This window comes from Dromaius novaehollandiae, chromosome 5 (genome assembly GCF_036370855.1).
Source record: "Dromaius novaehollandiae isolate bDroNov1 chromosome 5, bDroNov1.hap1, whole genome shotgun sequence".
Taxonomy (NCBI): Eukaryota; Metazoa; Chordata; class Aves; order Casuariiformes; family Dromaiidae; genus Dromaius; species Dromaius novaehollandiae.
The window spans coordinates 28,002,301-28,017,629 of record NC_088102.1 but is presented as its reverse complement, the minus strand read 5'-3'; the positions used below and the strand labels follow the sequence as shown (position 1 = coordinate 28,017,629).

General features: G+C 44.2%; 1 protein-coding gene across 1 annotated transcript; it reads right to left on the bottom strand.

Annotated features, from left to right (window-relative positions):
- Positions 1-2,483: 2,483 nt before the first annotated feature.
- On the bottom strand, positions 2,484-4,507 carry CLEC14A (C-type lectin domain containing 14A). The gene has a single exon (XM_064512344.1). The coding sequence runs from the start codon at positions 4,444-4,446 to the stop codon at positions 3,259-3,261; it is 1,188 nt and encodes a 395-aa protein (XP_064368414.1). The 5' UTR covers positions 4,447-4,507; the 3' UTR covers positions 2,484-3,258.
- Between the last annotated feature and the right edge of the window lie 10,822 nt (positions 4,508-15,329).

Genomic DNA, 15,329 nt, shown 5'->3' with positions numbered 1-15,329 from the left:
AAAAAGGAGAAAAATTCTCTCAAGTATTTGAATTTTGCCCTGGCTACTTTTAGATTTCATTTTAATCTTGTAACATAAGCAAAGCCTCAGCAGTATAAGTCATTATAAAGCAATTCATTGAAAATTAAAATTTTATTTCTGATTATACGATGAATATAAACCATTAAAAAATTCATCATATGTTCATGAATAAAATGTGCAAGCTGCAGATGATGTGCCTATCAGTCAAACTATCGCTGGAAGAATCAAGGGAATAAAAATTAGAATTTTTGGCAACGAGACATATTTTTTGGACCACTGTACTAGATGAAAGGTTTGGACATTCTTACTCTTTGCAAAATTCACCATTTTTAATGTGACCTCATAGATTGTTATGTCCTTTATTTCATTAACATTACTAGATTGAATTCCCTACTCAAGAGACAAGCTCTACAATGCTAGGCAGTACCCCAGGAAATTTATAGTTTAAACAGGCCATCTAATATGACCCATAAGAGAATTAAATGCACTAAACTATTTAACATTTTCTATAGAGATGTAGCCTTTGTAAAACTCACAGATACAATGTGATTTATATGCTTTTAATATGGGATGAAACTAAGTTTTTCCTGTACACTTCAGGTGTAATATAGTTTCTTTAAAAACAGTCAAAGGACATGTATGTAACATGAGGAAAGAGGTGAAGAATTGTCTCCCTCCCTTCTATGTTTTAGAAGAATATTTAGATTTGATTGTGTATTTTACACGTGGCGTTACACAAGAATTAAAAGAAAGTCACATCCAATTTCATTATCCAATGCTTTTATGATGCCAACCCTTGTTATGACTATCTGTACTCATTATGCCGTTATCCTCCTCCCACAGATGTAAACAGCAAGACCTGCACTGAATCTGCCTTGAAAGCAATTGACTTATGGTCATGATATGAGCCAACGGTCCATGTTGCAATTCAGTTATCTGTTGATTTTACTATTTAAGAAAACTGCAATTTAAATTGAAAGTGGAAGTCAAAAATTATTTATCCTTTCTCCCACACCATCCACTTCTTGGTCTGAACTGCTAGAGAAGAGGAAGAGAAAACCCTGCTGTGCCCAGGTCATGCATTTCAAATCCACTCAGGTTCCAGTTAAATCCAAATGCTACCGGCCTTCTATTCTATTGAAGAGAGACTGCAAAAGGAAGGTGAAGAAACCCAAACAGACAAACAGGACTCTTTAGTAGTAAAAACAATAGAAGCTATGCTAAAATTATGGCCATTTAGTCATCACTTGAAGAGACACAATATAAGCTTGCTTTTACAAAAGCTGCTTGCATTGCTGGAGACTTAGAGTTGAATTTCTGATTTAATTTTAGATGCCTGCTTTCCAGGCATTTAAGTCCAAGCTAGACTCCCTAGGCTTTCATTACAGTCAGCGTAGAGAAACGGCACTTTTTGGGTGCAATTCTTCTGCCCTGCTTTGAGCATCTACTCTAAGATGAGACTAATTGCCACCTGCAAGTACGTATTTCCCTCCACACACTGTCAGGGAGTCTAGATGAGTAGAAGAGTCTAGAGCTCCGTTAGAGATGTCTACACCTGGTGAGATGATCTCATCCTTAGATGCAAAATGCTCTAGTTTCAACTACGTCAATTTATAAACCAGGGAAAACATAAGAGAATTCTTGCATGACTATTTAGAAAATGACTATTTCTAAATGACTGTTTAGAAAAGTGTCTAAACAGAGGTCTTACCACTTAATCCTGAGTTTGGAGTGTGAGAAAAAGAACTCTGAAACACTTGAAAGAAAAACAGCTAATAATATCCTTTGTTGTTTTAAACTGAATTCTCCAAACTCAAAAGGGAAGTGATAAAATGAAAGCAGTAGTCAAAAGGTCAGCTCTAAAGAGAGAAAAACAAAAAAGCATCTTAGAAAAAGACATTCAGAGCTTAAAATTCTTTTTAAGGAAGAAATGCTTCCCTTCTCTCCCTGCTCCCCAAAAGGTGGAATCTCTTTGATAAGATCCAGTTAGCTGTGTCTCGCTGCACTCAGAAAACCTTGAATCAATATTTGGCATTAGCACTTTAATTGAAAATCAGCACCATAATAATAATAAGTGGACATCAGCATTCCGGACTGCAAAGAAGGCAAGTTGTTTGGTCAGGATGAAAGTTGATTTATGGGAATTCCAAAGGGAAATCACCAAGGAAGAGTCTGCCTCATTTAGAAAGGGGCACAAAGGGTGAATCATCCTTTCCTTACTCCCGAAGAACTACACACAAAACAATGTATCTCACTGAAGAGAGTGGGATTTCCATGGTGTATTTGGACCCATGTTAACTCTTACGGAAACAGCATGGAAAGTTTTTTAGCACCTTGTGTGATTGTAATGGATACAGATATTTGCACACAGAAACTAAGTTTTGCACCAACATAGCTTAGGAGGGATATTTCAAAAGAAAATTTGATTGTTCTACTGTGATACAAATGTGTGAAGTAACAAACTGAGCAGTGATTTAGGTTTTTAAATCATCCTTTATTCTTTTCATCAGCTGAAGTATAAAACTGACTCCCCATTAACCTCCCACTCCCCTAGCAATGTAATGACCTTCTAAGCACAGAAATGCTCTTCATTTATAAGAATGTCAGTCTGAAAGAGTACAGGTCATGGTTCCCTCCAGAATTACAGCAGCTCACATCTCCAGCAATTGTTCCAGCAATTCCGAAGAAAATGAGAGCCTCCAAGTGCCACCCGGGCAAGGAGTGACTCCTAAATTATAAGGCACGAGTGGCCAAAATGTTCCACTTTACAGTTGCTTGAAGTAAGACACCCGAAGAAGAGCTTTTCGGAGAGGGTAAGCACCCACGACTGTAGCAGCTGCAGGTAATCAGTAACTCTGTAGGTCAGGACTCTTCCTCTATATCTTACTTCTGCTTTTCGGACTGCCAGAAACTCTTGATGGAGCGAACACTTGAAATCCCTGAAAAGCAGGTGGCTTACGGAAATGCCCCACGACATGCCCTCGCGTCTGACAGTCTCCGCCGTGATGCCGAAAGCACTCGTAGAGGCGTCGCACCCCAGGGCAAGTCCTGCTCCGCAGAAATCCCCCGACGCCTTTTCCTCCTCCTCGGGTGCCCCGCGGCCGCGGAGCGGCTGCAGGCAGCGGCCCGGCGAGGGAGAGCTGCCGCGGAGGAGCCCCGCGAGGGGCGGGAGCGGCCCCCTCGAGGGACCCCGCGGGCCCGGGGCCGCCGTCCCCCCGGGCCGCCGCGCCGGGCGGGCTAGTCGCCGCCGGCGCCTCCGCGCTGCTCCGCGGGGGCCGCCTCCGCCTCGCTGCCGGCCGCCGGCGGCTCCTGGTGCCCGCGGCCCGCGGATTTCTTGTTGAAGCAGAGCCTGAAGACCCCCAAGACGGTCATGACCAGGATCACCAGCACCACCACAGCGACCGTGACCAGGATGAAGACGTAGTTGGAGGACGAGGAGGGGGCGGGCGGCGGAGGCGCCGTCTTCTCCTCGGCGGCGGCGACGACGGAGGGCGGCCCCGCGGAGCCGCCGGGTGCCGGGGTGGAGGGGCGGCCGCCCGCGGCGGTGGGGGCAGCGCGGGAGGCGGCGGGGGCCGCGCAGGACGCGCCGTCCCGCCCGCTCGGGGCGCAGACGCAGGCGAAGCGGCCGGCGGCGTCGCGGCACTCGGCGGCGTCGGCGCAGCGGCCGGTGCCGGGGTGGAGGTAGCCGAAGCGGCAGGGGCAGACGGGCTCCTCGGCGCCCCGCCAGGCGAAGCCGCCGCGGCCCGGCTCGCAGGTGAGCCGCACCGCCCCGCGGGTGCCCGGGCACGCCACGGTGAGCACGGTGCCCGGCGGGCTGGGACCGGGCTCGGCGCTGCGCTCCCCGAAGGGCAGGCGGTAGTCGAGGCCGAGGGCGCCGGCGGGGCTGAGGGCGGCGCAGGCCCCCTCGTACTGGTACTTACAGACGTAGCCCTGGCTCTCCCGCCGGCAGGGCCGCTCCTTCCAGCCCCAGTCGGCGCCCGGCGCCACCAGCAGCCCGGCGCAGCGGGCGACGAGGCAGGACCGCACCGGCTCCTTCGCCCAGCGGCCCAGCGCCGCCGGGACGTCCCGCGGGGCCGCGCCGCCGCCCGCCTCCCACGAGAAGCCGCGGAGCGGGTCGGCCGCGTCGGTGCAGGCGGAGGCGTTGCGCCTCAGCCCCAGCCAGAAGAGCGAGGCGCCGGGGCCGCCGGCCACCCCCGCCAGCAGCGCCGCGACGAGCCGCAGCTCCGGCTCGCCGCCCACCCAGGCCAGGGCGCCGCCGGCGCGGCCGCAGGCGCTGCGGGCCTCGCCGTAGGAGCAGTTGGCCAGGTGGGCGCTGAAGCAGGCGCCGGCGGGCTGGCAGCGCACCGCGCTCCGCCCGGGCTGCGGGGGCCGCGCCAGCGCGCAGCCGGCCGCCAGCAGCAGGCACCAGGGCCCCGCGCGGCCCATGGTCCGGCGGGCGCGCGGCGGCGGCGCTCGGCTCCCGCGGCCGCCTCCGCTCGGTGCCGGCCCGCGCAGCGCTCCCGCGGCGCCGCCGGAGGAAGCGTGTCGGGAGGCCGTCACGGACCTCCCGGCGGGGCCGCGGCCGCCTCCATTCGTTGGCGTGCGGGTGACAAGCAGCCGCCTTCGCGGCCAGGAGGCGGTAGCCCAGCCCCGGCCGAAGGGTTTCGGAAGGGGGGGAGAAGAAGGGTGGGAAATCCCATTTTTTGCCATGGCTCCGAAGGGCGAGTGGGCGGCGAGGCACCCTGAGCCGAGGCGGCGGAGGTGGCGATCGCAGGCCCTGTCTCCGGTGCGTGTCCAGGAGATGCCTGGGTGCCCCTGCGCCGCGCTCCTGTCCCCCGACTCTTGGCAGGGTGTTTCAGAGGCGGCTCGCAGGAGGAAATGGGACTGGTTTAAGAACATTTTCCTTAAAAACCTCAAGTTTTGGGGTTAGGTGAAGTAGTGCAACCTTGCAAGTCCCAATACTTAAGCTGGTTGAACACTCCATAAGATTGATTTATCTTCCTGGTTTCAAGCAAACTTGTTCAAATGCGTCTTACATCAGGGGTTTGCACTAGCCTTCCGTAGATTGCTTTTAAATTGGTTTAACTGATCCACTGTAACTGTTCCTTTGTAGACACTTTATAAATTGCCTCATTTTCATACTTCTTACTGTAAGAGCTGGAATCTCTGCTGCTATCTCGCATGTATGCTCAGATACGGCACACATCTGAGTCTCTCTCCTAGGCTTTTTATGCAGCAAAAGTCAACATGCATTTCATATGCCAGCTCCCTTTGGAAGAATCCATGGCCATGGTTTGAGTTTCATATATATGACGTTCTACAAATAGCCTAGTGTGTGTATACCCAGAAAAAGCAAAGAAAAAAGGGGGGAAATCTATCTGGAATTTAAAAAGTAAGTTCATCAGTAGCTGCTGTCTCCTGAGGGAGGGAGTTCTGCAGTCTTGGATCCAGGCTCCAGGTAGACTCAGAGTCCTGCACAAAGTATCTGCACTGTTACAGTAGATTAGTAGGCTCTACTCGTTCAAGTTCGTTATGCTTTAGAGCTGGAGATGTGTTGCCCATTCCTTGCACATTTGTTGTTTTGCCTGTCTTCTCCCTGACTCCTGAATGATGGGAAGCTGTAGGTTGATAGCAGTTGTTTCTAACCTTCCATTTTTCTGCCTATATTTTGAATAGCATTTGCATTTCTATACCCTGGCTGAACACAGAAGCCACAGTAAAGCAAAGTAAGATACTAAAAAGAGCAAATTCTGGTCTTCCTCCTTGTCCACGTTGGTGAATTCTCAAGAACTAACTTGATTTTTTTTCAAATGAAGCAGACTTTCAAGCATTATTTGTGTCTTTTCAAGTAGAATGATTTAAACACTTAAACGTTTTGCATCTGTATGAAAAGACAAGAATTAAATATCAGTTTCTCCCAGAATGCTCATCTGTTAGTTAATTAATGTTTGCTTTGGGGAAACATTTTGTTAAATGCTTGTACAGTCCCATTAGATAGTGACATACACACAAATTCTATTTAGCATAACTGTAAGAGTTAACAAAGCAACATTTCTAAATACATGTAATAGAAAAAGTGGATTAGGGCTAAACTGAATTTACACATTCATAACTGTTTTTAAGCAGAATATTACATTCAGTTAGTTTGCATTTTGTTTTCACTTGGCATTGAGCGGAAGTGAAACTGGTTGCCTATATTGTTGCCTATATTTTCACTGTATTTCAAGAGAATTAAACTGCTTGGCTAAATTTGCTATATGCTTATTTATGGTGGGGAGAATAATTAAATTTAGGGTGCCAGTAGATTTATTTTAATGGAAAATAGGTTTTGTAATAAAACAAAAACCTGTTGATTTAATTCTAGAGGAAATCAGAATGTGGTTAATCAAGGTATGTAGATGTACTTCGTGATACAGCCATAGAAGTCACAATCTACAGTGCTGTAGCACCCACATTTTCCAAGCTCTGCTGCCCACTGGAGTTCTCACTCCCCAGTTAGTTTCCTCTCCACGGTGCCTCAGGGCAGAGAGGTGCCAAACAATGTGCTTGTGTGGATGAGCACAAGGCAGCCCTTGCTGTCTCTGCTTGTACTCCAAGCTGGAAAGATGCAGGTCAGTTGGCATCCATCATCTATATCACCAGATGCTATTCCAGTTTGCATCTGGAACCTATTTCATCAGATATCTAATTCTTCTCTGGGTCTAGCCTTAAGTGACCCTAAACAAAATTAACCGTTCTTTTAGTCCTTTGATGTTTCTTGATGATACATAAAGGCTGCTCTTTTATAAATCCCTGTCAGGTTAGTACCTTGAGACCCTTTTCCCCAAAATATCGTTGATAGATTTGGGAGAGAAGAGAGGTTGTTACAGGAGAGATGCACAGCTTACTACTACCTTCTTGTTAGAGTATGCTGACAAGACTTTGCCAAGGATGAACCTGTTATCCTATGGCTTCATTTTGTTTTCTCTTTCAGAATCGGATGAATTTATTGCAGGTATATAGATACAAGCCTGTATAAACAGAAAAAAAAACCCAAACAGAAGCAATAAAATGGTTCCATTCGATGCTTCTCACCTATTCTTAAGGCTCTGTTCCTAGAGAGGGGGATGCAATTCAGCCTCTGAAAACATTTGTTCCCTGGCTTCTCTTTTAGACTGTCAACAAGGGCATGATCTGAATCATCTGTGATGGCCTATCCACCATGTATTTGACAGGTGCTAGCAACTCATTTCACACAGGCCATGACTTTAATTTCCCAGGCTATATTTGAACCAGCAATTTAGAAACAACAGGTTAGCCACGAATGCCTCGGGCCCTCTAGTCTCTTAAGGGGAACTCATAACAAACAGAAATATGAAAACACTAAGTGACAAAGCCGAAGGCTTTAACCAACAGAAGATCAGAGACAGTAGCTATATGGCTGCCTGATCTGCCTATCTACCTGCATTTTTTCCTGTTGTTGCCCCCCAAGAGTCCTGTAGAGTAGACTCATTTAGAAAATAACCAATCTACTAGATTTCCAGAGAACAGCTCTTCCTCTGTTTTTGAATGTTCTTCTGGTTTTAAGTAAATAAATAAAAAGGCCTATTTCATCAAGTGTCTTCATGGGGCTTTTCCTGAAGAATTCCTTTCTTGAATGAGAGGATTAGCTACTGACACACAAATGCTGCTACCAGTCACATTGTCAAATTTCCATATATAAAGAAGACTTTATTATATGAATGTGAGTGTTATATGACTAACTGATATATAAGTCATAAGGTAGCTGTTTTGCTCAGTGGTAAAAACCTTATTACTTTAGCTGTAGCCTTTGCTTTGCAGCACTTCTTACTCTTCTGCCTGTAAGATCTGAGCCTTTGAAAAATGTGGCTTTCTTTAATTGGAACTAAGAGCCTGTCGATTTTTATTTCATTACATAGCTATAGCTATGTTATAATAATAGGTATGTTTTGACTAATGAATAATGCGAGAAGTGCTGAATTAATAAAACTACTTTTCTTTTTTAGGGTGGATACTTTCTTGCATTTTTATGTGGTAAATTAAAACTATTCTTTTTGTGCTTAACCAGGAAATATGTTGCCATATGCAAGCACATGCCTCACAACTGATAGGGCTTAAGGGGATATATTTTCATTAGAAGTAGGCTCAGAGAGAGACCCAGCAACCTGCTCTTACTAGGAGCTATATTTTGCTTTGCAGAGGCAGGAGAGATGGATGGTGCAATAAAAGGGATCTGCCTGGCTATGAAGGCGATAAGTAAAATGATTATACAACATTGTGATGTTCAGGGTACAAGTAAGGTACCTGAACTGGCTGGTGATGCTTCTTGTTCCCAAAGGGGATGCAGGAAAGTGTCTGGTTTGGAGCTGTCACTGCCAGCTACCCATTCTGCTACAAACCTGGAAGCAGCAACTAGCAGCAGAAGCAGCCACGGCATCTCTTTCCTGCGCGTAACGGAAGGCTGCTGGGGGCCCCTCTCCACAGCTGTCCTGTGCATGCAGGACAGCTCCAGAAACCTGTTAAGCATCTATTGTGTGATACAGATTTCTCGGTGTGGGGGGGAGGTGGAAAGTGTGGAGAGGAAGAGAGGATGGAAGGAGAGGATCAATAAGCTCGCCCCACTGCCCCTTTGTGTTGCTCTGGCCTTTCAGCTTGCTACAACAAGGTAATAAGGCATACGATGGGCTCAACACCCTTGGTCAAGGAGGAGGCTACAGCCTTGTCCCTGTGAGCTCGCTCTCCGCCCTGCTCCCAACCAGTATCACTACTGGATCCACACATCACTCTGCTGAGATTATTATGAGTAAGGCCAAAACACATCCCCCTTCTTCCAGTGCTCTGAGACGAGCTAGATAATTTAGACTGAAACATCCCAATGGAAAAAGATTTTCTGAACAAGTGAGAATTACTGTTGTTTGACAGCATGCCCCAAAAATGATGGGTTAAGTCATCCTGTCTTCACTCAGTGCTACATGGGACTGATATCTTCATTTAAAAAGTGGTTTATAAGGCAGTCCTACATGTAAGTTGTGCTGAAGCATAGAAATGTGTTTTCTCACTAAAGAGATATATTCTTCTTTAGGAAAATACTTAGGTAAAAATCAGACCCTCTTGATACCTCTTTAAGTCGGTGAGAACTGTCTCATTTATTGAGCGTGCCAGGATTTCTCCTGCATTTGACTGTGTTCAAATAATCAAACAACTTGCAACGGGGAATAAAAATGCCAGGTGAGATCTTTTGGGCTTCTATTAGTTCACAGGAAACAGAAAAAGAAATGAAAATGAGAGTTTCTGTCCTATCGTAACAACTTCCTTCATCACAAGAAGTTAATTATTCATTTCTCAAAAGGACTACGTGGATAAACAAGGTTCACTTACACGGTTTGGAAAAGATAACCCAGCAGGGGTCCTGCAAGGTCCTACCTGCTGCAATAGCTATTTCCAATGACATTTCCAATGACATGTAGCTACAGGAGTTTTCAAAACTAAGGCATAATATTTAACTGCTCTTATGAACAGAGTGGTTTATCTTTCCAATTTATGACATGGACATAAAATAGAACTAATCCTGACCTGTTCAAGTGATGTTTAATAGACCCAATGCACAAACATAAAGATGCCAATGTAGCATTACACAGTATGTATACATTACCTTAAAGCCTGTTGTCATTTTGGTTTTCATGTTTTTATTACTAATTGTGCAAGAAAATAATGTATTCCATTAACACTTCCATTCATCTTTAATGACTTATTAACAAAGACTCCAATCCTGTAATTAGCTAGGGGAAATGAACTCCAGAACTCTCAAATTAAACACTTTAAATCTTTTCCAAAAATACTGTAGTCTATAAATATTTTTTATTCCCACTCTAGCCCACTCTCCTTCCTTTTGTTTACTGGGTAATTCACACGCATTCCATCCCAGGCTCTAAATTCTTCCAATGTGCTGTATTACCTAGCACTGTCTGGTTGCCACCTTGGAGCTTCAGGCTGAGTATATGCTGGTGGGAGTAGGTCCACAGGAACTGGACACAGACTATATCCGTCTGCTCTAGTTTTCAGCTAGCGATGGCAAAAACAGCAAAAGCACTGAAATATGTCATGGTGTGATCAACCTTTCCTGCATCATCTTCTCTTTTCTCTTTACCTTGAATGACAAGCACCAGTGGCGGGTCAGAGCTTTGACTGGTTTGATATATTTTAGTGGTCCCAGTGAAGTACCCCCACACTGCGGAGTCTAAGTTTTCATTAGTGTGTGTGTGTGTGCGTGTGTGTGTGAATATAGATGTCTGTATATATGTGTGTGTATGAATATAAAGACATTTTAAGTGCTTGCAATCGCAAAGAAGTCTTTTCAAGTGCAAAGTGTCACTATTCCCAATGACAGAGAATAGTCCAAAGAAGTCCGAAACAAGGAGGCACTAGTGTAAATATTACTCCTCTCATTAATCTCATTATTGCTGACATCAGCTATTTGATACCTGAGCAGTATGGTGTTAGAAGTGGCTGAGAGAGACAGGCTGAGAGTGACAGACAGTAAAGAGTGAAGCTGAGGGAAGGAGAGTTCCCGCATCGAATAAAATGGACAGGCAAAAAAGAAGTGAGTAGACACAAAAAAGTGGGTAGACCCAAAGAGAAGAGAATAGGGAAGGAATCGGAAGAAAGGTAAGATCACTCACTACTGCGGCAGTACGAGGAACAGGAGGGAGCTGAGGGCTGTGTCACAGCAGCCCGGGGTCACACAAGCGCCTGGCGGTGACCGCAGGCACATTCGAATGGCTGTGCAGCCTCGTGGCAGCCTGGCGTGGCATCCGCCCCATCCCAGGCAACGCAGTGCTGTTAAATAACAATAATAGCTGAAATAAAAAGCAGTTACCACGTAAAGAGTATATGCAGTTCTTTGAACATACTCCCCTAGGCAGCTGTGCGAGATCCACTGTATGCTGATGGAAGTTCACACCCTTAAACTTACTTTGTGGCTCAAAGGCCATGCTTAAAAGCATTATTATCGGAATGAGTCCGACACCTTGTATGTACCCTTTCCTTTCTGGTCCCTTGGGATTTTATGAGAAGCCTTTCTAAGCCATAGATTTCAAAGGACTCGGAAAATGTGTGCGGTTCTACTGTCATCCCATCCTAAGAAAAAACTACCGAAAGAGAAGAATGAGAGATTAATTCCACTTTACCTACCTCATATCATATCGTTTTTAATCCTCAAAACCTGTTTTTTTTTTACCTAAACAGAAATAATTTGGTAAATTAATGAATTTTCATTTAAAGTGAGAAACTCCCCATTTTTTGTACCTTCCTATAGAAATGCAATTACACAGCAAACTCTCAGAACTGGCAGATTATTTGAGATGAGGCAAAGTTTCCTAGGGAAATTAAGTAAAATAGCAGGAAAACCAGTGGTAAAGAAGTGATTTCACTTCCTGGCATTTTGCCCAGACTGACCGTTTAAGAGAGTGTCTTGAAGTATTTGGTTGAGAAAGGGCAAGAAATACAGACTAATGAGAATAAATTCAAGAGAGAGCAGCTGTGAGATGGGGAGGCAGCAGATGCTTGTCTACATGAGCAGTTAATTCAAAATGAAAAAAATAAAAGGAAGGAAGAATATTCTGAGCCTAGTGAAATTATTGTTGTCTTGGAGGTTATGGGAGGTAAACATGCCTTTTATGGAAATATCTATTGCCATTCTTTTTGTGAGACCGGCCAGTCAAAAAAGGTTTTAGTTCACTTTACCGATGCTCTTTTTCCCCCTTCCCTTTATAAACAATCTCCTTTCTTGAAGCATTTTCATCTCCAAAGTGTCATGTTTTAGATGCTCCTCATTGTTTGGATTAAATTATTTAAGTGCTATAGAAGGGGAGGAGATTTCAGAAGATCTTGCTGTATGGCACACAGATATTTTCCTGCCTTGCTTATCATGGTAAAAAGGCAAACACTGCTGTTCTTAGTGCTTGCATTTTAAATGTGTGCAGGGATACTTATCCTAAATGGCTCTATACTGATAAAATGGTACCTAGGATCTTAAAATTTTCATGACACAAAAAACACAAAGAAGTTGTTATTATGCTCTGGAGGGAATGCATTTTGAAAGCCGAGATAGGCTAAAGAAACAAATTAATATATGCCTACAGACTTCACACACTCCAGAATGGGGGGTATTCAGAACAGAGGTGTTAGTCCTTGTCTAGTTAAAACAGGAAAATTAAAATCACACTTTACTAAAGAAATGCTTACTTATTAAAAATGGCTTATGGCCGTTACCATTGCCATTTTGTGAGAACAAAAAGCAGCCTCAATTTCTGGCTTACTTTAGAGTGTGCCAGCCACGGGCTCCCTTTGAAGACTGTTAGTGTGCACGCATCTTCCATGAAGGGAGCAACTGTCATCACTGTTCCACTAGTTTCATATTGCAGCCACCATATTTTCTGTTTAATTTTGCAGTGCAAAAGCAGAGTCGCAGTAATTTGTTCCTCAGTGTTCATCGGATATAGTGTAAGGTGAACAAGAGGCTAGAACCTGCAGGAATTTAATTTAGGCAGCAATGATCTCTACAGGCTTACTAAATTCCCCAGGTGGGTCGTTCACATTTAGCAGCATTTTCCCAGGTAAGGCAGCAGGGCCACCGAGTGTTGCATGCCATTACTTCAGCTATGCGCTACTCAGGACAGTGCCCTGGAATCCAGCTGGACTACTTGGCGCTTGGGTTCAAAGGGCCTTGGTTTCATATTAGTTGAATAGAAAAGATTAATAAGAGGTTAGAGACAATTGAATGTTAATAAATAATAAAGGAATGACAGCTGAAAGTCTTTGACCCATCCCTGCTGATACCGATCTGAACTGAGAAAAAAAAATGGCAAGCCCTTCCCCACTCGCAGATCTAGAAGCAATTCTGATGTGTGTCAGTAAAAGATAGGAATCAGAGCAAGAATATACTAGCAGATGCCAAGGGGAATAAAACATAAACAACCAAAGAACAATAGTTACTGCGTGTCATGTATAAATAAGATGTGCTTATCTAAAATATTTTTGACAAAACAGTGTTCTCATATGTGTTGCAATGAGCAAAATCCTGTCCATGAGCCTCTTCCACGTAGCCTTGCAGCCGCAGAGGGGCTGGGGGGGGGGGGGGGCAAGTAGTCTACCTACATCTTATGAGCAGATTCCTTCTCCAGGAGAAGCCTCTCAGAGACCAGGCTCACCCACAAGGCAGATGCTCAGCTGGCAGGCCCGGCCATTCTTTTTATTCTTATTCTCTGATCTCAGGTGACCCAAATCCACTAAACACCTCTATTCCATACAGCCTTGCAAAAAATATGTAGTCAGCTAGTAAAAGGACAGATAAGGCCAATTCTGCAACCTGAAGGTTGAGGAACTTTTTAACAAAGTAGGATTACTTCTGCTGCAGTATTTCTGTATTTTGTATCTGTTAGAAAAATTTTGTGAGGACAGACTGATATGGAAACCCATCTAAGATTGATCTTCTCCTGAAGCATGGGGGTTTGCTTCATATTCCTGCTCCACAATTTCACAGGGGCATGACTTGAACATAGATCACTTACATTCAAGCAAGCGTAGTAATTATTGAGCTGTCTTTTTTCCCAGTCTGTTTTTTGGTGGTTTTTTTTGGTTTTTGTTTGTTTGTTTGTTTGTTTTTTGAGAGAGAGAGAGAGATACCAGTTGTCTGATGTACTGGAAGTGTATCAGTGGGGATTTGGACTAAACAAACCTCTCCCACTTCTTTCTTCCTTAACAGAAAAGGCTTAAGTACATCTCCAACTTCAGATGAGTTAGGAACACTGCATTTGACATAGGCTGTTCCTTTGAAGCAGATACTAAATTGAGGCCTATCTCGCCTATTCCAATAGCTTCACAAAAGAGCTCTTACAAAAATAGGTAGAGAAACAGTGCTTTTGCTGAAATGTTCTGTGTTAAGTTTCTTGCCATTTCAGGATGGCAGTGTTTGCTGCTGTAAAGCCACTGAGAATCATCCACTTTTAAATGTATTGGTTTTAGTCTTACCTGTACTTTGTGTCAGTGTATGAAAAAGGGATTTTTAGTCTTTACAGTTTAAATATTCAAAAAAGGGGAGAGGAGAGAGGGAGAAAATTACTTCCTCTGGTAATTCCCAAAGGCTTTGTATTTCAATGTAATAAAATTTAGGGGAATGAATATGCTTAATCTTAGTTAAAATCTCAACTTTATATTTTAATAAAGATGCTGAAGTTATTGTGACTTCAGGCACTGTTCACAATTGGTAACATTGCCATAGGAAGTAGGAAGGGGGCTTGGCTGGTATTTTGTGATACAGCCAGAAATCTTTGGTGGGAGACAGACAAGGAGACAGAAGAGATAAAGCTTCCAACTATGAATCTGCCCCGCCAGACCGGATGTATTAGTCACTACAGAGACAAATTGTCATGTCCTTCTGACACTGGAAAGATTAGCTTACCAGTTTAATTATACAGGTCGTACAACATACACAATATTTTTTTCTATTTTTTATGAGATGGAAGCAAATCATAATCACAAGAAAAGTCTGTAAGAGCCACTGAATTTTCAGGCTCTCTCAGGAAAATAAGCAGTTAAACAAGATTAAGGAATCTTAGAATAATTTAAATTACTTTCTTTCTAGGTCAAGCAAATGTTACATGAAACATCCTTCCTTGAAAAGGAGGCTTTACAAAGCCTTTCAGCTTTAGACTTCAAATTTAAACTTGTACAGTCACACCTATTAATTGCATGCATATATGCAAGGCCAATTCAAAAGGCGTGATTGGATACATTCATTGCTGATATGCCGGATTTACGGCAACTGGACCAGAGAGCCCCGAATCCTTGTGCTCCTCATTCCTAAGGGAAGTGAAATGCTTTTACTGTTCTTGTATGTTTGCCACCATTAATATTTTCCCTAATTTATTTCTCTGTGACAAATGACCTCCTGAATACAAATGTGAAACTTGTGCTCCTCATTCATACTGGGCCACTGATGGAACAGCAAAATAAATGAGTATAAAAGTCCTCTTCATGCTTATATGGTATATTCTGGGGCTCACTCAGTCCATAGCGCAATTTTCCACAGCTTTGTGTCTTCTTTAGCATATTAGAAAGTAACAAAACGTTATTTTGCAGTGCACCCTTGTGTTCCTGACAGAAACTCGAATTACTCTATGGGCCAGGGAGGCATAGCTGCATAACTGACAGGCAGACCTCTGGTGCAGAAGGGTATTTTTACAACTAGAGCAGACTGAAAATGCACCTTCTGAGTCAAACTTTGATTTTCAGTGTTGTCATTCCACTAATTGGTAGGGAGAGAAGGAAAA